This window comes from Microtus pennsylvanicus, chromosome 7 (assembly GCF_037038515.1).
Source record: "Microtus pennsylvanicus isolate mMicPen1 chromosome 7, mMicPen1.hap1, whole genome shotgun sequence".
NCBI classification, from domain to species: Eukaryota; Metazoa; Chordata; class Mammalia; order Rodentia; family Cricetidae; genus Microtus; species Microtus pennsylvanicus.
In genome coordinates this window covers 86,146,579-86,168,531 of record NC_134585.1, presented here as the reverse complement: position 1 = coordinate 86,168,531, position 21,953 = coordinate 86,146,579, and the positions used below count along the sequence as shown (strand labels likewise).

At 43.6% G+C, this 21,953-nt stretch overlaps 1 protein-coding gene and 1 long non-coding RNA gene across 6 annotated transcripts in view; one reads left to right on the top strand and one right to left on the bottom strand.

Annotated features, from left to right (window-relative positions):
* The window catches only part of Npnt (nephronectin), a 65,796-nt gene extending 64,413 nt beyond the window's left edge, over nt 1-1,383 (bottom strand). The window contains exon 1 of one of the 4 annotated variants that reach the window (XM_075981305.1): nt 1,124-1,383. In XM_075981305.1, coding sequence (XP_075837420.1) covers nt 1,124-1,194 — 71 coding nt within the window. In that variant the 5' untranslated portion in view covers nt 1,195-1,383. The remainder of the gene's footprint in view (nt 1-1,123) is intronic. The other 3 variants (XM_075981306.1, XM_075981307.1, XM_075981308.1) reach the window with 3 other exon arrangements.
* Nucleotides 1,384-1,437: 54 nt separating this feature from the next.
* The window catches only part of LOC142854897 (uncharacterized), a 57,352-nt gene continuing 36,836 nt past the window's right edge, over nt 1,438-21,953 (top strand). Inside the window, exon 1 of one of the 2 annotated variants that reach the window (XR_012911385.1) lies at nt 1,438-1,642. This is a non-coding gene — a long non-coding RNA (uncharacterized LOC142854897). The remainder of the gene's footprint in view (nt 1,643-21,953) is intronic. The other variant, XR_012911384.1, reaches the window with a different exon arrangement.

Here is a 21,953-nt window from a genome sequence, read left to right as displayed (position 1 = left end):
AGAATGCTTAGCGTGCGATCCTTAGCAGTTTAGATTCACACCTACCAGACTGTCTTACTCCCGTACATCTAAATAGGCTGTTTTGGACGCCTTTTAAAAACAGTAATACATTTACAAGTGTGTGTACCTCTTGGGAATGTGTGCCCCAAAGCAATGCACCATGAGTTCACGAGTGGGCAAAGAATTGGTTTTAATAAAAAAAGCCTTAGCCCCTGACTGCTTCCCACTTCTCCTTAAACTCTTTATCTTTTCAGTTCATCTTCTCTTTACCCTCAGGCCCAAGGTACAAAATAACCCCTAACTTTCTATTTCCTCCGACCAGGTGCTGAACAAGGAGCTCTGCCTTCACTCTTCCGCGCTCCGTGGCTTCCCCTCCGGGAAAGCCAATCAATCCTGCAATTGATTCGTTCCAAGATTGCAGGTAAAAAGGTGCGGCATCTTCAAGGCAGTTGAGGGACAGGCTCTAGGGGTGGAGGCGGGGTGGGTGGCGGGGTGAACCAGCGGGAAACCTGTCCAGCTGAGGCCTTCAGCAGGGACTGAGGGGAGCGACCCTCACTCAGGGCGAGGGATCTCAGAGGGAGAGAGCGCGCCGCGGTCTTGGGAGGACACGCTCAGTGACAGCGGAGACCCAGCTCGAGATTGTTGGGACCTGTCAGAGCACGCATCAGTCAGGCCCGCCAGGTCTGAGTGGTGCCGCGTGGACACACACACACACACGGAGCGTCCCCTCTCAATCCTCATATTGAGCTTCTGTCCCTTCTGGAGGACACACACACACACACACACCACACACACGCACGGAGGGTCCCCTTAGTCCTCATGTTGAGCTCCCGTCCCCTCCAGAAATCAAGAGGGGAGCTCGCGGGTGCCCCTCGTTCCCGAGTCGCGTCCTCGCTGCCACTCTTTGTCGAGCCGCCCGGTCACCTGCAAGTTTCCCCTCCGGACACAGTCCACCCTGAGCACTGGCCGCGGGCTGCAGGGAAGCCCCACTCGCCACCTGTGTCCCTGCGCCGGCTTGCGCTCATCGCAAGCGGGGCACGAGCCTCCGGCTCCCCAGTCCCGAACGGGGCTGAGCAATCGGAGGTCCCTGCGGGAAGGAGAGGGCGCCGGGGACCCATCTCACCTCCCGTCGAAGTCGGCGGCTGCCTGCAGGTAGAGCGAGGACGCGAGCACCGCCGCTAGGAGCACAGCCATGCCGGCGGGCCAGGACGTGGGGCGCTGCGGATTACGGGGAGCCGTGCGTCCCGGGATCTCCGGGTCTCCTTCGGCGCGACACCCTCAGCTGCTGGGACAACAGGGCGCGACGCGCAGCCGGGCAGGTCTGCGGCGGGCTGGCAGAGCCCCTCCGGCTCCCTCCTGGCGAGGGGAGGTGCTGCGGCGGGAGTCGCGCCGCCCGCCCGCGGGGAGGGGCGAGGCGGGAGGGACGAGCCGCGCAGCCCGCCGCCCTCCCTGCCCGGGCGCCCTCGTGCCCTGAGCGCGCGCCGGGGCTCGCCCCTCCCCGGGCCCCCGAGGTTGGGGCAGCTCAGGGGGTGGAGACGCCGCGCGCCACCAGCGTCTGCCACGAGTGGCGCTTGCCCCGGGCTGCAAGAAAAGTTGCGAGCACAGCCTGGAAGAGGGAGAGCTGGGGGACCTGCCTGAAAGGGTGAGCCTGAAGAAAACTGCGGGAGGTTGGGGCGGGGGGGGGGGCGGTACGCTCTCTGCGGGGTCCCTCAGACAGGTGGGGGCTCCCCAGACAGGCGGGCTGCAGGGTAAGAACACAAGCTTTAGGCACCAACACAGCAGAGGTTCTTGAACTGATTAAGGCAGAGATTGCTTCAAGAGCAGGGCCGGCGTAGCCCTGTGCCTTTTTCCTGAAAAAGGTGTTTGCATCTCAGGTCGGTTTTGAAGAAGAAACGTGCAAACTGTTCCTCTCTCCCGCAGCTCTACTCCACCAAGTTGTCCCCCACCACCCTCGCCGTGGAAGGGCTGTTACCACCTAGGCAGCTTGTGGTGGCTGGTCATGAGGGGACCTCTGTGAAACCATTTGAAATAGTTACTAATTGCTGCAGAGTAAAAAGCATTAAACCGAAGGACTGCTCATGTGAAAATACACGCTTTTCCTAGAGTATCACTGAAACTTACTTAAACCAGTCATTTTCTCAAACCATATTCCAGTGACTATCCTATCCCCTCTCTTCTCAGTTCACAGTCTCGTGGCCTTCTGGTACCCTCTAGGCATGCCCTTGTACAGCTGTCTCACTTCTTTAGCTTGTTCAAAAATCACCCGAGGAGCCAAATATGAGCACTATTTAAAATTCTTATCTTACCCCTCTGGCGTCACCTCCCACTAAACTGGGCGTTTTCCCCATCCCACTGGTCTTTTGTCTTACTGTATAATTTGTTTATACGTGGTCTTTCTGCTCTAAGGCAAACCCTAGAAGAATAGCTATCTTTGTTTAGTGCCTGCAACATTGTCTGGCACATAGTAGGTGCTTACAAATGTTGAAATTGTTTGCTCCATTACAAATGTCACTCCAAACTCATCTGTTTGAGGTCTCTGCTACTTGAGTTGTTAGTGAAAAGTTCTCTGACAGGGTGGCTGCCCTATCCTGATTTATCGGTGTGTGTAAAACTAGGAATCTTCTGCAAGAAAAGGAAAAATGTTTCCAGCTTGAACGTCTCTTTGATTTCCAAGTTGTTTTCTGTTAGCAAAACACGTTTCTATTTTAATCTCAGAACACATCCATGCCAGTTCAGGCTTGGGACATTGTTTTAGGCAAACAGCTTGGTGTCATCCATTTCAGATGCTTCTAACGGATTCCAAAAAATGTTAGTCAAAATATTTTTTTTTTCTACAGAAAATCAAGCTTTTGTAAATGTGATGTAGGCTTGCTTCCAGGTCCCACTGGCCACTCCTCAGTTGCTTTCATTGCTCATTGACTCTGTGCTAGGTTCCCGAATAAGCTCCATCACCATAGTGGATATTTGAGTTAGCCTATAGGCCAGAAAATAAATCCAGAGGGAAAGAGAAATAATGGGTGGAAATAGGACGGCTAGTTGCACACTCTCTGACATAGAAAACACTCCGTCTTCACTTGGTCGCCAGTTACACTTTTGAGTCTATGCTTCACTGATAACCAAGCACGTATTTCTGATTTTTTTTTTGCTTGTCTGCTATGGTATGGTCCTCTGTAATATTACATGTCTCCAAGAATAGCTCTTGCTGAATTGTGTTGTAATTACCTCTCTGCCACATTCAGTCCCTCTAGCCAATAGGAAGCCACAGGTAATATTAATCATGCCACTACATCCTGGCCACTCAGCACACCGATTGGCATGAGTCTTATATAGGTTGGCTTGGATTGACAGATATCCTGTCTGGCGAACTTTAGCTTCTGCCTTGAGTAAGTGGTAATTACATCAGTCTGTTGAATTTTGGCTTTAGGAGACTATGAAGGATGTCCAAGGTGTATCAGGTCATTGCGTTAAAATTAACCAACACCAGCGATTTAAAAAAATGGAAATCTTCCAGTTTGTCATTATCTCAATCACTTTTCTCCCCAGTGTTGAAGATTGTGTCCCAGATTTCGTCCCTGCTAGGCAAGCACTACCAATGAGCTGCATCTTGTGCTCCTCTGTTTGAGCCTTAAAACACACAGCAAGAACGAGACCCAATGTCTTACTTTTAGAGATAACTGCACTTGACTAGTAGGACAAACTGTAGGCTAGCTTTCCTAACACACAATGATACCTTACAAGGCGTTATCCCAATTTTCTCACACACAAGTCAATACCTGCCATTGGTGACATGGTGATAGAAATAACTAACAAGAATAATCTAACTTCCAACATTCAGAAATTACAAGCACCTAATTATTCCTTTCATTTCAACAAATAATCACCAAGAGACTACAGTCAGTTTTGGGTGCCGAGATTTTAGCCGGAGATGCGATCAAGCCCTGCCCTGAGGGAGCTGAGCAGGGGTGAGGTGAGGAGGAGAACGGAAGGCTTGCAGGGATTTGGGAACCACTAGAGAGTTCAAACCCCACGTTTGAACTGAGACTCAGGGAGAGGGTAAGGGTGTGTTTCCAGACCAAGGGCAGAGCAAGATGTAGCCTCTTTTCTCCAGTAAGGTGTGAAGTGACTTTGGATAGCTGGTGTCATAGAAACCACTGAACAACTGACTGCATCCCAACCCCAGCTGCAGTTGGTGCCACAGGCACCGGGTTTACTGCTGTGAAACGGTCTCTAATGAGGATACACACGGCTGCTGCTACACAGCCATCTTCACTCCTCATCAGTGAGAACTGGCTCTGGTCGGGCAGTCTGGCCAGCTCGCTCCCCTTGGAGAATCCACTTTGCCCATAACCACTGCTGGCCACATCAGAGATTACTGTTGATGTGTATTTCCCCACTAGCATACCCATCACTCACAACTCTTTCAACAGGGATGGGTTTGAAGGCTTGAGTCTATGTTGCTTTAAGGAATTCAAAGAGACAGACATTTCCAGGCCAGACTCATGGTTTCTGTGGCAACCAGGCTTCTTTAAACCCAGTAAGCTTGTGGCCTAGTTGTTCCCAGTTCATTTCTTGTGTAGATAACCACAGCTAACATCTGTTCTAGTCCTAGCACCTAAGCTTTAGCCCTTTGCTTCCTTCTATCTGTACCTTCCTCTCTCATCTTTACAAAGACCACCTTAAGGCCAGCAGAAATACAAAAGTTGTTTGCGAGGACAATACCCTTACTTTTACCATTCCTTTATCTCTATGAACATTTGAGGCAGCAAAGTAACTCTTCAATATCACAGACCCTGAACATCTAGATAGTTCCATTTCCTCTTCTTTCTGCATATAAACTAAGCAGTTCTTAGAACGTTTTTTTGAAACTTTACTAAAAGCAATAAGGAACAGAAAAATACTAACAACCTCTTTTTTCCCCATCTGCGTTTGATACATCTGTACATTGATCTGGTGGAAGAGAGAATCTGCTCCACAGAGTTGCCATTTGGCCTCCATACATGTGCAGTGGCATGCATACATACACATAAAATAGCAAGGTAGCTTAAAGACATCGATATCCAAACATGGCAGGAAAACTTTCTTCCATGTGCATCTAATCTCAGATATGAATATCAAAGCTAACGCTCTGAACAGCGATGATTAGCAAGTATAATCCAGGATATAGCGAAAGACTCCATTGTAAGCAAGTTAATATCAGTCTCCTGCAGGTCCCAGTTAGCAAACTTCTTTCTCCTTCTGCATGAGAATTTGACCTATGTTCTAGCTTTTTTCCCTGATCAGCCAGAAAATGTAGTATGTGACCTTATTGCTGGCAAAAATGGCTGCCACATAAATAAACTGTCTTCAGGGAGAAGCAAATACACTGAGCAGTAAACCATACCATACCATTTACATGGCTTTTCTGTGTTGCATCCCTTGGAGGGACCCTGAACACCTTGCCCATAATGTATGAGAGGTGCTCTAGACAGGATAAGGTGATTATGTCCAGGCAGTTGCACTGAGCTCTGCTGCTGTGTAAGCTGTTTGCTGAAGAAGAGCGCTATGTGCCCCTCTGTGGGCAAAGTGTGGTCCCCACCCTCTATCCTTCAGAGGAGGCAGTGCCAGTTGTGGTCATGGTAGTGGCTCAGTTGTTTACCTGCACCTAAGGAGGACTCGTGGGCACACGATACAGCCTATGTCAGCACCATGGAGACCTTATGAAAAATAGTTTATTTGCAAAATAGATGAGGATTTGACCATCATGGAGTCATATCTCAAACCAAAAGCAAGAATACTATATAGTGGTGAAATACTGGGAAAATTCTTATCAATGTTAAGAAAAAGATCTGTTTTAATTCTAGAGACATTTGACATGATTAGATAAAAAAAACAGATGTGTTTGAAGGCATGAAGCCATTTTCTTTTATTTAAAAACATGACATGATTATGTAACTGGACAAAATGAGTTAGTTTTAAACCTACTGTAGGGGCTGCAGAGAAGGCTCAGCACTTAAGAGGACTTAATTTTCTTCCAGAGAACTAAGTGGGATAATGCTTTTGTACACTGTAAAGATTTGTCACTAGTATTGTCTTAATAAAATGCTGATTGGCCAATAGCCAGGCAGGAAGTATAGGTGGGGCAACCAGACTAGAAGAATTCTGGGAAGAGAAAGGGCTCAGTCTGCAGGTCACCAACCACATACAGAAAAACCAAGATGAAAATGCTTCACTGAGAAAAGGTACCAAGCCATGAGGCTAAACATAGATAAAAAATTATGTATAAATTTAAGTTTTAAGAGCTAGTTAATAATAAGCCTGAGCTGTTGGCCAAAGAGTGTTGTAATTTTTTTAAAAAGAGACAAACTTCCATCTGCAAATGGTGCTCAAACGTTTGGCAAGAATTTCTACATAAAACAACATTTAGAACTTCTGTCTACACTGAATTCTATTCCCAGCACCCATATCTGGTAGCTCACAACCACTGACACTAACTCCAGAGCCAGGACTCCAGTGCCCTCTTCTGACTTCTGCAGGCAACTGTGCACACACAGCACACACACACACACACACACACACACACACACACACACACACACAATCTTAAATAAAATAAAATAAATCAGTTGTAGCTTGATGTCAGCGTACATACCTTTACTCCCTGTGACTGAAGAGACTGAGGCAGGAGAATTGCTTGCATCATTGGGGCAGTGTAATGAGACCATGTCTCAAAACAAAAAGCTATGGAAAAACAACAATATTCTATAAGCTCCTTAGTTATAAATATTGGTAATTTTAATATATAGGAACATAAAAATGAAATGAAACCATTAACATTTAATAATTCAAATTTTTATGTTAGTGTTCTCCTTATAAACAAAAGTATTACTCTTTTAGCTAATAGAACACACGAGGAAAGAAAAGCTTCAGGCACATTTATTTAAATTCTGAGCATTTCTCATCCATTTTCAAATAATTTTGCAAAGGAAAATGGAAGGCTTGATTTGATAGCCTTTGGATTCTACTTGAATTTAGCTGGAAGAATTGAAATGGCTAGGAATGCCAAACAACACATTATAAAGCAGTTTCTAGAGTTCTAAAATAGAGTTAGTTTCCTACTCTTCAGCCTCCTTTGTGCTACAGATACTTTTTGCTCACAACTTTTAAAGAAATTTTGATTTATCTTTTTTAAATAAAAAATGGAGGGCTGGAGAGATGGCTCAGAGGTTAAGAGCACCTACTGCTCTTCCAGAGGTCCTGAGTTCAATTCCCAGCAACCACATGGTGGCTCACAACCATCTGTAATGAGATCTGGTGCCCTCTTCTGGCGTGCAGGCATACATGGAGGCCGAACACTGTGTACATAATAAATAAATAAGTCTTAAAAAAATAAGTAAAATGCAATTTAAAAAAAAATGGAAAGATTTTTTCCATGCTTATAAGAAGCATTTAATATCCCAAAACTAGGAATGGCGACGCCAGTTACCTTCTGTAACACACTATCCTCAGACCCATGGCACAAATCCTTTTCACTAAGGTAAATTTCAGTGCAAGCTGCACAGTTCTCCTTAATGATGCCCTGCAAGCTACTATGCAGGAATCTGTTTTTAAGCTCTCCTGCCTTTGAAATAAACTCTTTTTATACCCTCTGTCTGTGATAGTTGTGTTAATTTTCAGCATAGCAAAATCTAGATTATCTGAGAGATAGGCCTCTGGGCTTGACCATGGGAGATTTTCTCCATCTTGTTAGTGAAGGGAGGAAAATCCACAATGTGGGCACCATATCCAGGCTGGGATGATGTATGAGCTGTATAAGTGGAGAACGGGAGCTGAGTAGAAACGTGCATTTGTGGTCGCTCTCTGTGCTGTGAATGTCACGGGACCAGTGCTTTGAGCCCGTTACAGGCCTGACTTTGCCCGTGATGGACTACCCCTTTGAACTTTGAGCCGAAATAAACCCTTTTTCCCTATGTCATTCTTGTCAAGGTGTTTTACCACAGCACCAACAAAAGAAAGTATGACATCTTATTTTACCTTGACCTGTAGATGGAAAGACAAATGGACCAGTGATGTATCAGAAATCAGAAATAATTTTATGTTGGGTCGCAAACTAGCTAAGACTTGACAGAATTGCTAGAGGCATCAGAGCTTGCTGAACAGTGTTTGTCAGAAGACCAGCATGGAAAAAATTTAAAAAGACAGCAAATGTTAATAGATGCCAAGGAGAAGGCAGAGCGTGCAGCGCCTGCCATTCTTCTTCATCAAAAAAAGTGGGGCATCTTCATACCGGAGAGCAGGGAACGCGTAAAGTGACTCATAAATTTTACAACTCATTTTCTGCAAAGGAATTGAATTACAGAATGTGATGGCCTGACTTTCTCTGGGGCAGTATATATCTAAGCTGATAGTGTAATTAACATCAAACTTAAATGTCGGTAGTCTCTGAAGAACGACCACAAATCTTGGATGGAGGTATTTCAAGGAAGGAGTTGTCATCAAATGTTCCCTTGCTATGGCTGCCATTACATGCGGAGAATTTTTAAGATGCCACGGCTTCGTTCAGAAGTATATATGATCAAAGCAGGCTCATTCTGGCCCCTTAGAGGGAACTTTCTTATTCAGCTGCTCCCTTAGAATACATGAGGAGCAGGCAGTCAGCACTCATGAGGAATTAGAGTTGGCAACGGCAGCGTCTCCAGGAACTGGCATTTTCCTCCCTCTGGGGCTCCATATTCTTTCACAAGTGTTATTTTATTTTTTACTATTTTCTCTACTTTGTCCAGATCCCATCTGCAAACTGGCTGTCTGCATCCCTTTCTAGGCACGGCCCAATCACTCCCAATCCTCTGGACCTTGGATGCATGTCTAGTTGTATTATTACCCAAAAAGAGGCTCCAGCTCACAAGAGAAAAGTATTCAGCCTTGCCTGGTTCAGGCCCATCTTTTGCCTGATGAGAGAGGACTGGAATTATTTGGTATTACCATGGAAAGGCCTCAACATTGAGGCTCTTTTTGGACAAGTTCACATGCTGGGGCATCGGTGAAAGTTGGACATATTAAGAGGGATATTTGCTGTATTTTTAAACCATTAACTGAGTTATTAAAAAAAATTTTTTTTTTTTGGTTTTTCGAGACAGGGTTTCTTTATAGTTTTGGAGCTTTCCCTGGAACTAGCTCTTGTAGACCAGGCTGGCCTCGAACTCACAGAGATCCACCTGCCTCTGCCTCCCGAGTGTTGGGATTAAAGGCGTGTGCCACCACCGCCTGGCTTAAAATATTTATTTTATGTAAATGTGTGTGCCTGAATTTATCTGTGTCTGTGCACCACATGGGTGTCTTGTGCCCAAGCAGGCAAGAAGAGGGCATAAGATCCCGAGTTATAAGTAGTTGTGAGCCACTGTGTGGGTCCTGGTACCTGAACCCAGGTCTTCTGCAAGAGTGGCAAGCACTCTTAACTGATGAGCCGTCTCCAGCCCCACTGAGTTTTAAGTTCATAAATGTCTTTTCACCAATTATGTAAAATTCTAACATTGAAATAACAGTTTTAATATGTTTGAATGTTAAGCAATGGTTTTCAGGTCAAATGCTGATTAAATTTGTATTTAAAACCACAGGATGTGACACATTTGTTAAAGAATACTCAGTTCATACTCATGCTGGGAATAATTGTCAAACGCTGGTTTTAATAATTTTTATTTTAATTAACTTAGTAAGTGGCAGTGCTGAGAGATCTGTGGAGATCAGAGGGCAATTTATAGGGGAATATGTTCAGGTCTCAGGGATCAAACTCATGTCACCAAATTTTGGAGTAGGTGCCTTTCCCCATGTAGCCGTGTTGTCGGCCCTCAGCCCATGACCTTGAAGCCAAACTCCTCTCTATTGCGACAAAGCTAAATGGGGGCACAGTGAGAAATCTCAGAGCCCAGTTTACATTTTCCCTATCTTGCCTTTACTTCTGAGTTTGGGGTAAACTAGAAAGGGCCTAGCTCAGGAAGTTTCTCGAAGCCAGGCAGGGCTTCTCGAACCCGTTAGTTTCAGTTAGTAGGGAGGTTGAGATGGAGTGACTCCTTGAGGTCGGAAGTTCCAGGCCAACCTGGGCAATGTGGCGAAACAAAGAGCAAAACAAAACCAATCAACGAAGCACACGATAAACAAGGTGTGGTGGGGCCCGGCTGCCAGCCTGCAATCTCAGTCCTTGGGAGCTGAGACAGAGTCAAGGCCAGCTGGGCTCTGTAGCGAGACCAAAAGTAGCAGAAGTTCCTGGGAGGCAGCTTCCCCTGCCACCGTCATCTTGAAAGAGAGCAAGAGCTCAGAGCTCAAGCCTGTCCTGCCCCGGGTTTGGAGGCCTCAGCTGAGTCAAGGCACAGCGGCACTGGCTTGACAGGCACTTAGGACCACCTCTCCAGGATCAGCAAGTCATCTCTGGAGGAAAGACTTTCCTTGAAATAACATTTTCTAACTTGAATAAAGAAAACTTGAATAATAAAACTTGATTTTTTAAAAATGAAAGTCGAATCATTTCTCCTTTTCCAATAAATCATACAATGCGAAATTTTAAAAATTAGAATGTTTGTACCATTTTTTGTGTTTTTTTTTTTTTTGAGACAGGGTTTCTCTGTAGCTTTGGAGCCTCTTCTGGAACTAGCTCTTGTAGACTAAGCTAGCCTCGAACTCACAGAGATCTGCCTTCCTGTCTCCCGAGTGCTGGGATGAAAGGCGTGCGCCACCACCGCTCAGCTTCAATTTTTCAAATAAGTGGTTGTTTATAATATTATAGTGGAGAAATAGGTTGTGGAAGCATATAGTTGGAAATATTTTCTGAAAATTTTAAAGCCCGAGTTTTATAGAAAGCATCTCAGATACGGTTTAAAATTAATCTTACTTGTCATTTGCCTTTGCACTGTCTTTGAAGCCTGTGCCACTGCTCTGTCTGAAGTCCTGTTTCAGTGATCTCGCATCTCCATGGAAGTGGTTTGCATCCTTTACATCAAATGTCCATGAATCACGTAGTAGCTGCCATTTTCAGCCAAAGCCAAAGAAAATTCTTTCTTATGTTGTCCTCACACATATGGATATCTATTCTATATTCAACTGTGGTTTTTTATGAAAGACGTTTCCAGGGAGGCCTGACTAAGGATCTGACTGAACAGTAACGCTAGGCATAACTCCTCCGACCTTCGCTTGTAGAGAGGAAAAGGGATTAGGAACCTGGGCAGAACCTGCAGGTCATTTTCAGGAAAATACTCTTGCTGGTAGCTCAGCATCATCCTTGGGTTTCAGAAGAGGGACTGAGACCCAGTAAGGCCAATGACTGACCCACGTCTCTAGCCAAGAAGAAGCAGAGTCTGCTGGGCGCTCTGTCCACAACACCCTGTGTTATGGTGTTTTCACAGACTGTAGGTTCATATAGGAAAAGGAAATGCATGTCGAAAATAATACAGATCTATGGAAATACTTCATTCTGAGGAAGGTAGACATGCTAGCATGGTGGAGTGACAGAAATGTTCTTCTTCTATGATTACAAAGTGGCATTCTCTGTAATACTGTGACAAGTCACTTTCTTTTTTAAAAGAGGAGACAATAGCTAGGAATAAATTGGCTAGAGCGCCTTATGCAGTAAACGCCACTAAGGTCTGAGTTATCAATGCTAACATGGACTCATGGTCATTGCCATGTGATCATATACAACTGTCACAAAGGCCTCTGCACATTCTGCTATGGGCGACGGTGCTGTGAAGGTCTGTTAAAAGGAACATTGCCTTACTACCCTTCAGGGTTCCACAGGGTTCTTACTGGAGAAAGCAGACTTGAACGTCACAGTCACCTCACTGGGTGAAAAGGGAGAGCTGGTGCTGTGGAGATTGCTCATTGCTTAGAAGGGTTTGCGGCACAAGAGAAGCCCCACTGGATCAAGCCATGGCTTTATGTATGTAAAGGTCAGAGGAGAATTTAGTTGGCTCCAGCTTCCCACCTTTACATGGGTTCCAGAGGTTGAACTTGGGTTACTGGGCCCACATAGCCAGCACCTTTACCCACTGACCCAGATTCCTAAGCTCAGATCATTGGTTTTTTTGAAACTTTCTATTTTGTTCAACTGTTTGTTTCAACAAATCTTGGGTAGGGAATAATGACAAAGTACCTTTAAAGAAGACTCTGTAATGGTGTCTGCAAAGGAATTGGGAGCGTGAAGACCCGGAGAGAGTGTCCGGAGAGAGTGTCGTGGTAATAAAAAGAGCACAGAACTCTGAGAAAAACACAGTTTGTGGTGATGGGGTGGCAGGGTGGCACCATAAGGAAGTGTGGTTCTCATGGTAGCACTCCTCCTTGGAAATGTGCTCAGTGGAGGCTGTGTTAACACTGACCTTCAGATGCTGCTGATGATCTCAGGGCTTCTCCTTGCCACTGCCGGTCAGAACCAGGGCATCTGTGTTTTGAGGGTGCCATTTTTCCATGCGGTAGTGACAGACGCTAACTTTGGTTCATGCATACTTGCCTAACAAGCATAGTGTTATATATGTATACTGTTATGTACAAATGTGGTATTCCATATATAATAATTGCCATACAGTAAGTTCTTCACCATTGCTAATTATCGTTTGTAGTATTTGATATAGCATTTTTAAAAATGAGTATTATTTCCTAAGAGACACTAACTTTTGCTTTACCAATGCTTTTAAAACTGAGGCCATCGGACTCTTGAAGAGATTATGGGAGTTGCTTTGAAAAGATGTAGAATTGTGGGTTGAAGCAAATTCCATTGAAACATAGCAAAATGATTCTGGAAATAACAGCTAGGTGAATAAATGTTTACTTTCTGATGAACATCTAGCCACAAATATTTTCTAATCATGTTAATATGCAGGCAGAAGTAAGAGGCTTGGGTATGAAACATTTTTGATGTATTTGTGCAAAATATCATGTTAGCAAGTGAATTTCAATTGTTGACAGATTTCTGGAGGAAAAAAAATAGCTTCACTGAGTTTTGCCCGGCTTATGCTGCTCTGTCAGAGGACAGGGGATGTGGGCAATGGAGATACCCAGTAAGAGAAAACCCCATTTCTTCTTCGGCACAACTGGATGGGAGCCAGTAGACAAGAAGGAACACAGAGGATGAAGTCCTGTTAGTTCCCCGCGATAGGGACCTGAAGTGAGCAGGCACTGCTATGAATCTACTCTGATTGTCCTTTCTCTGCACTGGGTTGGCCTTTCTCAAACCCTAAGGCCAAGTAGTAAAATAGTTTGCCTTTTTTGGTAAAAAAAAAAACTTTATCTTTTAGTCTCATTTTCTCATTGTCATCATTAATTCCAAAGTGTGTTGCTAAGTATAAAAATATGATTGCATGTGACAAGTTATTTAATTTCCCGGACTTCATGTTCGTTGGCTGCCAGGCCGAGTACAGAGAATGAGAAGGTAACGGAAAACTCTCCCAGAGTTAAAGTGTTAAGGCCAGCCTAGGTCTCTGGAATTAGCTGGTCCCCAGCAGCATCTGGAGGACTTCTGAAAACAAGGTTCATGTGCTGATCCCTTCATTCAGCTGTTGATCATCGAGGACCTTAGGTTAAACGCTGGGTACACAAGAATAGGAGATCCAGACAGTCAGAACCTGCCCCACTATTTACAGAAAAGACATATGGGCCCTGTAATCTGTGTTTAAGAACACAGCTCTGAAAGCTACAGTTGTGAGCATGAAGTGCCAGGAAAATCCACACGAAAGGATTTCTAAGAACCCATTTTCATTTCCTTGGGCAATCGCAGAGCTTTATTATCTGAGAAGTGCTTCTACTTTTTACTGTAACTTTGAAATAGTTTCTCTACAATGTGTGTGTGTGTGTGTGTGTGAGTGATAGGAACATAAACATTAACAGGAAGAAAGCACATGGTAGATATAGATACGTATTAGACAGCAGCATAAGTTGAAAGAAAATTTGACTTGAAATGAGAATGATATTATAGATTGTTTATATAAATAAATGAGATGTCTAATCTGAGTGTATAATTCTATTTACTCATTAGTGAATTTTAGAAGTTTACCTATTCCCATGTGTCTTAGTCAGTGTTCTATTGCTGTGAAGAGACACCACAACCATGGCAACTCTTATAAAAGAAAGCATTTAATTGGGGCTGGCTTACAGTTTCAGAGGTTTAATCCCTTGTCATCATGGCAGGAAGCATGGCAGCACACAGACAGTCATGGTGCTGGAGAGTAGCAGAGAGTTTTACGTCCAGACCCACAGGCAGCAGGGAGAAAGAGAGCTAGGCCTCGCGTGGATTTTTGAAACCTCAAAGCCCATGACCAGTGACGCACTTCTTCCAACAAGGTCACACCTACTAACATCTCAAATAATACCACTTCTCAATGACCAAACATTCAAATGTATGAGCCCGTGGAGGCCATTCCTCTTCGAACCACCACACAGGTATAACACTTTGAATCACGTTGAAGTATTTCACTTTGTGGCCTATGTATTATGCTTGCTGAGTTATTTGACTTTATTTCCCTTTAAATAATACTAGGAGCATAAAGTAAGTGAAGACTATTTTTAAGCCTCCCAAGTTACAACTTGAATAGGAAAAACAATTGACCTAGTTCAGGAAGTGTAACTACAGGAGTAAAGATAAACATTAACCAAGGGGCTGTGCATACTTAATCCTTAATTGCTTACCTTGTAAATTAAAATCTTTATTACAGTTTTCCCCATCAATACCCATATTCTAGTATATTCAGATTTTTTTTTTTTTTTTTACAAAGCTAACTTTCAAACAGTCTATAATCTATTCAGATCAAGGTTCCAGTCAGGTGGTTTGCCTCACCTCATTATCACTGCTATAGCCAAGCAGAGCCTGGACGGTTCACGAAGAGATTTATTTCCTCACAGTTTTGGAAGGTAAGAAGTGCAAGATTAAGCGACAGTTTAGTGAGGTTTCCTGTGTTCCCAGGATGTTGTCTCTTGCTGCATCTTCACATGGAAGGGGGTGGAAGGGGAGGAGTAAGGATGACAAGATGCTAAGAGGCCAGCAAAAGCAGGAGGCAGGTAAGCCCCCGTGAGTGTAAGAGGTTGAGGAAGGGAACAGTAGCTGCTGGAGACTTGGAGGGAGGATCCCACAAAGAGCCACAGCTAGTCATGCAGAGCATCAAAGACAATTTTGTAGTTATGTTTTATTTGTATTTTAATAAATAAAGCTTGGGGCTGGAGAGATGGCTCAGTGGTTAAGAGCTTTGCCTGCTCTTCCAAAGGTCCTGAGTTCAATTCCAGCAACCACATGTGTTCACAACCATCTGTAATGAGATTTAGTGCCCTCTTCTGGCCTGCAGGGATACATGCAGGCAGAATACTGAATACATAATAAATAAATCTTTAAAAAAAAAAATAAATAAAGCTTGCCTGGAGATCAGAGTTCAAAGCTAAGCCACTAGAGATCAGGGAGCGGTGACACACACCTTTAATCCCAGAACTCAGGAGACAGAGGCAGACAGATCTCTGAGTTCAAGGCTACCCCAGGCTACATAGGATTGCTCCAGAAACAGATCCAGGTGGTGGTGGCTCACACCTTTAATCCCAGTGATTGGGAGTCACACACCTTTAATCCCAACACTAGGGAGGTGGAAACAGGAGGGATATGGCTGGGTGGAGAGGAATATAAAAGGGAAGAGACAGGAACTCATGGAGTTTGGAGTCTAAAGGATTCCTGGAGACAAGATCTCGCCCATTCAGTCTGAAGATTTGGTAGAGGTAAAAGGTCTCTCTAGTGGTTGACTGCTTTGCTTTTCTGATCTTAAAGCAAGCTTTATCTACTAAAATACAAATAAAATCTCACTACACACTTTCGCTGAAACAGGGGGCAAGGAACAACAAGCATACACCTTCTGCCTTCCTGCTTCTGATTGCTGATGTTTCCCCAGTGTGAGCTTCCTGGGGGACCAGAAGCACAAACAGTAGATAGCGGGTGTATGGACAGCAACTCTAAACCAGCAGACTCAGAAAAGACAGTGTATTAGGAAAACTTAAAACAACACCCAGGTTTTTATGCACAGGTCACTTTGCAAGATCCACAACTGTCATGATAATTACTGGACTAGAAACACCTAGGAGGTTAGGAATGCAGACCCCTAGGTGTGCTTTTGAGAGCATGTCCAGAGATGATTAAAATCATAAGAGCTCTGGTCGTGGAATGGCGTAATCATGGGTGGACTAAAATCTAAACAGACTATTGGAGGCAGTGGGGTTATAGAAGGAGAAGGCTGGCTGGAGAGTGGGAGTGGGTTCTTGGGGGCTGTATCCTGACTTAGTGCCCTCAGGTTACTGCTATGTTCCATTTCATGGCTGCTATCACGTGAACTTCCCTGCTCCACCACACTTTCCAGATCATGAGAGACCAATACTTCTGAAACTGTGACCCGGAATAAATCCTCCCCCTCTTAGGTTGTTTATTTGGCATTTGGTCACAGCTATGGAAATTCTGATGACTTTTGTTTGTTTCTCACTTGCTACATTCTCACTAAATTCCAGCTGCAAGAATGTATGTATTTATGTGGTTTCTTCTGTTATTACATTGATCACGGGAAATTACAGAAAAAGTTAGGTCAAATATTAAAAAGATGCTTTAGGTCGCTGTAATTGCTATCTTCATTTAGTATAATCTAGACTTTGATGACTAGCATAATAGGGTTAGTAGGCAATCCAACCTAAATACACATTCCTTCCTATGACAAGGAGTAGGCCAGAGAGTGTTAGCACCTCTGTCACCAGCATGGATGTGGCTACAAGTGAACACCCATAGGAAGCCATGTTTCTTTTAACAATTTAGTAATTGAAAATGGCAAGATACACTTTACACATTCAGCATGAAAAAGGAGTGACCATTGTTAATACTGCTGGTGACTTGGATGAATACCAGGCTTTGGGGTGCTGCAAGATGAAGAGGTGATGCAAATGCCGTCACCCAAAGGAGGACAACAGGTATTCAGCTAGCTGCCATTTGTGTGCTTTTAAAAAGGTTCCCTGGGAGGTCTAGTCTCCACGTCACAGAGCACAAATGCCATTGCCAGGAATGTGCTTTCTCCAAGGACAGTGAAATGAAAAGACTAAAAGTAGTTTGATTTTGACAGAATGACAGACTCAGTGTCGTGTAAGTAACGTGCAGAGCCAAGAGAGTAGTAGCCCTGCCCAAGGAAAACACCTTGAGACCTCGTACCAGAATCGTAGCACTGCAAGGAAATAGACTAGTTGTTAGTTCTCAAAGAGTCATAAACCAGCAGAAGGCCTAGAAATGTCCCGTTTTCATCTAGTTGTCCTGTGTGGGAAAGCAGGAGACTGGCATTGCATTCTGTCTGACTTGTAATTCCGATTTAAGGGCGATACAGGCCATCTGTGTATTTGTGGTTATTTTTGAGAGGCCAGAATGAACTTTGTTCACCAGTTTCAGCGCCCAGCATGTCTAATGGACGACTAACTTGGGGATTAAAGAGAGGCTGCTGAAATGTGTGCGGCGCGTGCTTCTCCATCACATCACTGTTTGTCCTCCACCATTCCTGGGCCATGAGAAAATCACCAACAGCTCCAAGTCCGGGGATTTTTTTGAGACATTTTGTACCTCAGGCTGGCCTGGTCTTTGACCCACTTCCATTTCTATCGGACTATCTGTCCTCATTTGGCAAGACCACTGGAAATACTATCCTATGTCCCTCATGAAGCAATTCACATTTATTTTGTTGTGAGACAGCCAACTTGATGCTAATGTGCTACAAACACAAAGTTTTTCCTCCTCCTTCCCTTCTTCTCTGTCTCCTCACTTTCCTTTTCCTAATCCCTGTCATTTGTAAAACCGGTCTGACCATGTTTCCAAGCCTGGCCCGGGATTGCTGAGGTCACATGAGCCTCATGTGCCAGCTCAGTAGCTGGGGCTGCAGGCCTGCACCGCCCATCACATGCAACATGGCTACCCCATTTCAGAAAAGAGTGCTTTCATCCGTCACTCCCCTCCTCCGAGAACTGAATGGCCTCTCACGTCAGGACTTTTATAGGATAATATTTGAATTTGGGAATTAATTTATGGTTTGGTTTTTCGTCTAATTTTGCTGGGCCTGCCTACACCAATTAACAGTTGAGAACGTGCCTCACAGATGTGGCCACAGAGCAGTCTGATCTAGATAATTCTTCAGCTGAGGTTCACTCTTAGGCGACTTGGCTTGTGTCAAGTTAACATCTCAAATTATGAGATTTCTTTACTCATTCTGCATTTATTGTGTGTGTGTGTGTATGTTTGTGTTGTATTGTTTTAATTGTCTGTTCAGGGTATTAACAGAATCAACCTTAAAACAATTCCTTTTTCTATCTTTACAAAAGTCTGAGCCTACTGCTAAACCAAATTTGAGTATCAAGGACAATGTGTGTGGGGTAGACATGGACAAAGGAGGCTCTCTGGAAAAGGCTATAGGTAAGAGTAAACTCTCCCCAGGTTTAGGAAGATGGGTGAGTTCTTAAGGATCAGAGCCATGTCCTCTGCCCTATGGGAAAAATGAGGGTCCAGAGAAGAGAGCTAGGCCATATCCTGGTGTAGCAGATCGCAAACTTGAGGGGCCTGGTTGTAGAATATTAGTTAAAGATGTGTTACATTTGTTTATGCTGTAGAATATTTGCTTAATGATGCAAAGATGTGTTACATTTTTATGCTACATTTGTTTAGTTTTGTGAAATTGTGTTGCTTTGCCTGTCTAAAACACCTGATTGGTCTAATAAAGAGCTGAACACTCAATAGCAAAGCAAGAGAAAGGATAGGCAGGGCTGGAAGATAGAGAGAATAAATAGGAAAAATCTGGGAAGAGATCAGGGATGAGAAAAGGAGGAAAGGAGGACAGCAGGGGTCAGCTATACAGCAAGCCACAAAATAAGAAGTAAATAAAGGTATACAGAAAGAGAATAAGATAAGGCCCAGAGGCAAAGGTATGTGGGCTAATTTAAGAAAAGCTGGACTGTTACCGAAATAGCGTGGGATAAAACTGGACTCTCTGAACATGGCGAACAATGAGGGCTGATGAGACCCCAAGGACAATGGCACGGGGTTTTGATCCTACTTAATGTGCTGGCTTGGTGGGAGCCTAGCCAGTTTGGATGTTCACCTTCCTTGATATGGACGGAGGGGGGAGGACCTAGGACTTACCACTGGGCAGGGAACCCTGACTGCTCTTTGGACTGGAGAGGGAGGGGGAGAGGAGTGGGGGGAGGGGGAGAAGGGTGGGAGGAGGGGGAGAAGAGTGGGAGGAGGGGGAGGGAAATGGGAGGCTCGGAGGAGGTTGAAATTTTTTTTTATTCTCCTTTTATTAATTAAAAAAATACAAAAAAAAAAAGAAATGCCAAGACAACAACAAAAAAAAAAAAAAGAAAGAAAGAAAGAAAAGCTGGCTAGAAACAAGACAAGCTAAGGCCGGGCATTTATAGGTAAAAATAAGACACCATGTGTTTATTTGGGAGCTGGGTGGCAGCTTTCCGAAGAGCCAAAAAGAGTAAAAAATATATAAAACAACCAACTACATGTCCTCTTAAGATTTTTCTCAGTTTAAAAATGGCATTGTATTGCCCAGCTCGATATCACAGACACCTTCTGAGAATGTAGGAACCTTTGGCTGGAGGCCCCGTCCTCAGAATGGACTCATCAGCCTGAGCTGCTGAGTTCCCAGAACCCACACAGAGGTGGAAGGAGAGAACCCACTCCACAGAGTCGTCTGCTGACCTCCACACGCACCCTGTGACACGTTTTCCACCCCCAACTAAAGGAAAATGGAACATCGTTCTGAGTCTACAGTATTTACAATTTTCCCTTTCTTTCCACAATTCTTTGGGTCAGTTTTACGTACTCTCCATACACTTCAAAAACTGCATTTACTTATGGCAAATTAGTACTTAATAAGTTTAGTCACAAACCTCCTTGAGAACCTTTTGATAGCAGGGTACCCTCTTAGTAACAACATATTTGCATATAATATGGATACAAAGCATTTATTAGAATGATGAATTCTGTGTATTGATCTGAGTACGAGAACACTGCTCCAGAGTAAAAGAGTCTCTTTCTTGATTAGTGACTGACTTTCAATTCAGCGTTTAACTCAGGGCCAGTAAACTTTCTTTCCCCCTGAGAATTGCAGCACAGTATGTGTGCGCTTTCAGGTTTAGTGATTGATCTCCATGGAAACCATTCATCCCAGCACTAGGGAGGTGAAGGCAGGAAGAGACAGGATCTCAGTATCTGAGAAAAAATCTGAGAATTCGTAGAGACAGAGTCACCCTTATGGTTTGAGGTAGAGGTAAGAACTAGTGGCTGGCTGTTCTGCTCCTCTGAACTCTCAGCTTTTACCCCAATATCTGACTCTCAGATTTTGTTTAGATCAATTAGAATCTATGCTGCACTATGTAGTTCTGGTTGGCTTGGACCTCAGTGTAGAGCAGGCTTGCCTCAAACTCACAGAATTCCATTGATTTTCCTCCACAGTGCTGGGATTAAAGGTTTGTTCTACCATGCCTGATGTATTAGTTACTTTTCTATTGCCATGACAAAGGCAACTTATAAAAGAAAGCATTTAATCTGGTTTGAGTCCAGGCAGAGTCCATGATGGCTGAGTGAAGGAATAGCTGAGAACTCACATCCTGAGACACAACCCTGATGCAGAGAGAAAGAAGATATTGGGAGTCTTTTGAAACTTCAAAGCCTGTCCACAGTGACACATCTTCTCCCAATCCTTCACAAACAGTTCCACCAACTAAGGACTGAGTATTCAAATATATGAGCCTCTGGGGGCTATGTTCAGTCAAATCACCACACCTGATATTTACTGCATATTATCAGTACAGAATATTTCTAAAGTTGGTTGTTGAAAAGTGCTCCTTTTGATACATACAGCAAAAGCCTCCAGTATCTACAACGTGTGCAAAAATTCTATACAGTAAATGTTTGTACATTTAAAAAGTCATTGAAAGAAAAAAGCTTGCAGTACCTTGCTGATGGCTGTCAGCAAAGTCTCCATAAAGAATAAACACTCTCAGTTTAACTTGATCTATTGGGGGTGTAAGTCCCAGGTAGATAGACTGAAAAAGAGAGATTTAATTTATCTTGGCTCTGGGTTCAGGTGATTCAATGTATTAGGCAATAAATTTAGAAAATATGATTGTGATGGTGTAACTATTAGAGAACACAAATTCCTAGAGAGTAAAAAAAATACAAGTTTTTTTCAAAGTCAGCTAGCTGCCAAGCTTTAAAATTTATAACTAATCTAAATAAAGAAATGAAGAAATCAACCAGAAAATGTTTACAAAAAATGCAACTTTAAAAAGATTCTAGAAGAAATACAAAGTCCAAGTCTATGAACTATCAAGGAAACACTACAACATAAGCCTAATTCCTATACTTCTAACCTAAATACCTGAGACGGCTTTACAGGCCAGTGAGCCAGGCATTAAAAGAAGACAATCCCAGGCTTGAGGGATGTCCAGAGGTTAAGAGCATACTGGCTGCTCTTCTAGGAACATGAGTTCAATTCCCAGTACCCACATAGCAGCTCACAACCATCTGTAACTCTAGTTCCAAGGGATCTGATGGGCACCAGGCATGCAGGTGCACAGACATAAATGCAAACAAAACACCTACACATGTGAAATAAAACAATAAATTGAAAAAGGGACAGATAATCCCTATCTTAAAACATGTTTTTCTTAAATGGTGTTAAAATAAACTCATTGATCTAGACATCATTAACACCAGAAAGCCCAGTCAGGGTTGTGAGTAAAATTCGGTGTAAAATACTAGAAACAGGCCAAATTTGTCTTGGGCAATTCAAGGACAATTAACATGGATAAAGTCTGCTGTTGAATTGGTCCCATGGAACTACTAAAAAGAGAAGCCCAGATGATTGTTTCAATGTATATTTTTAAAAATTGCTAAGATTTCCAATCTAATCATTGTAAAATTGCTCATAATGTAGAATGTT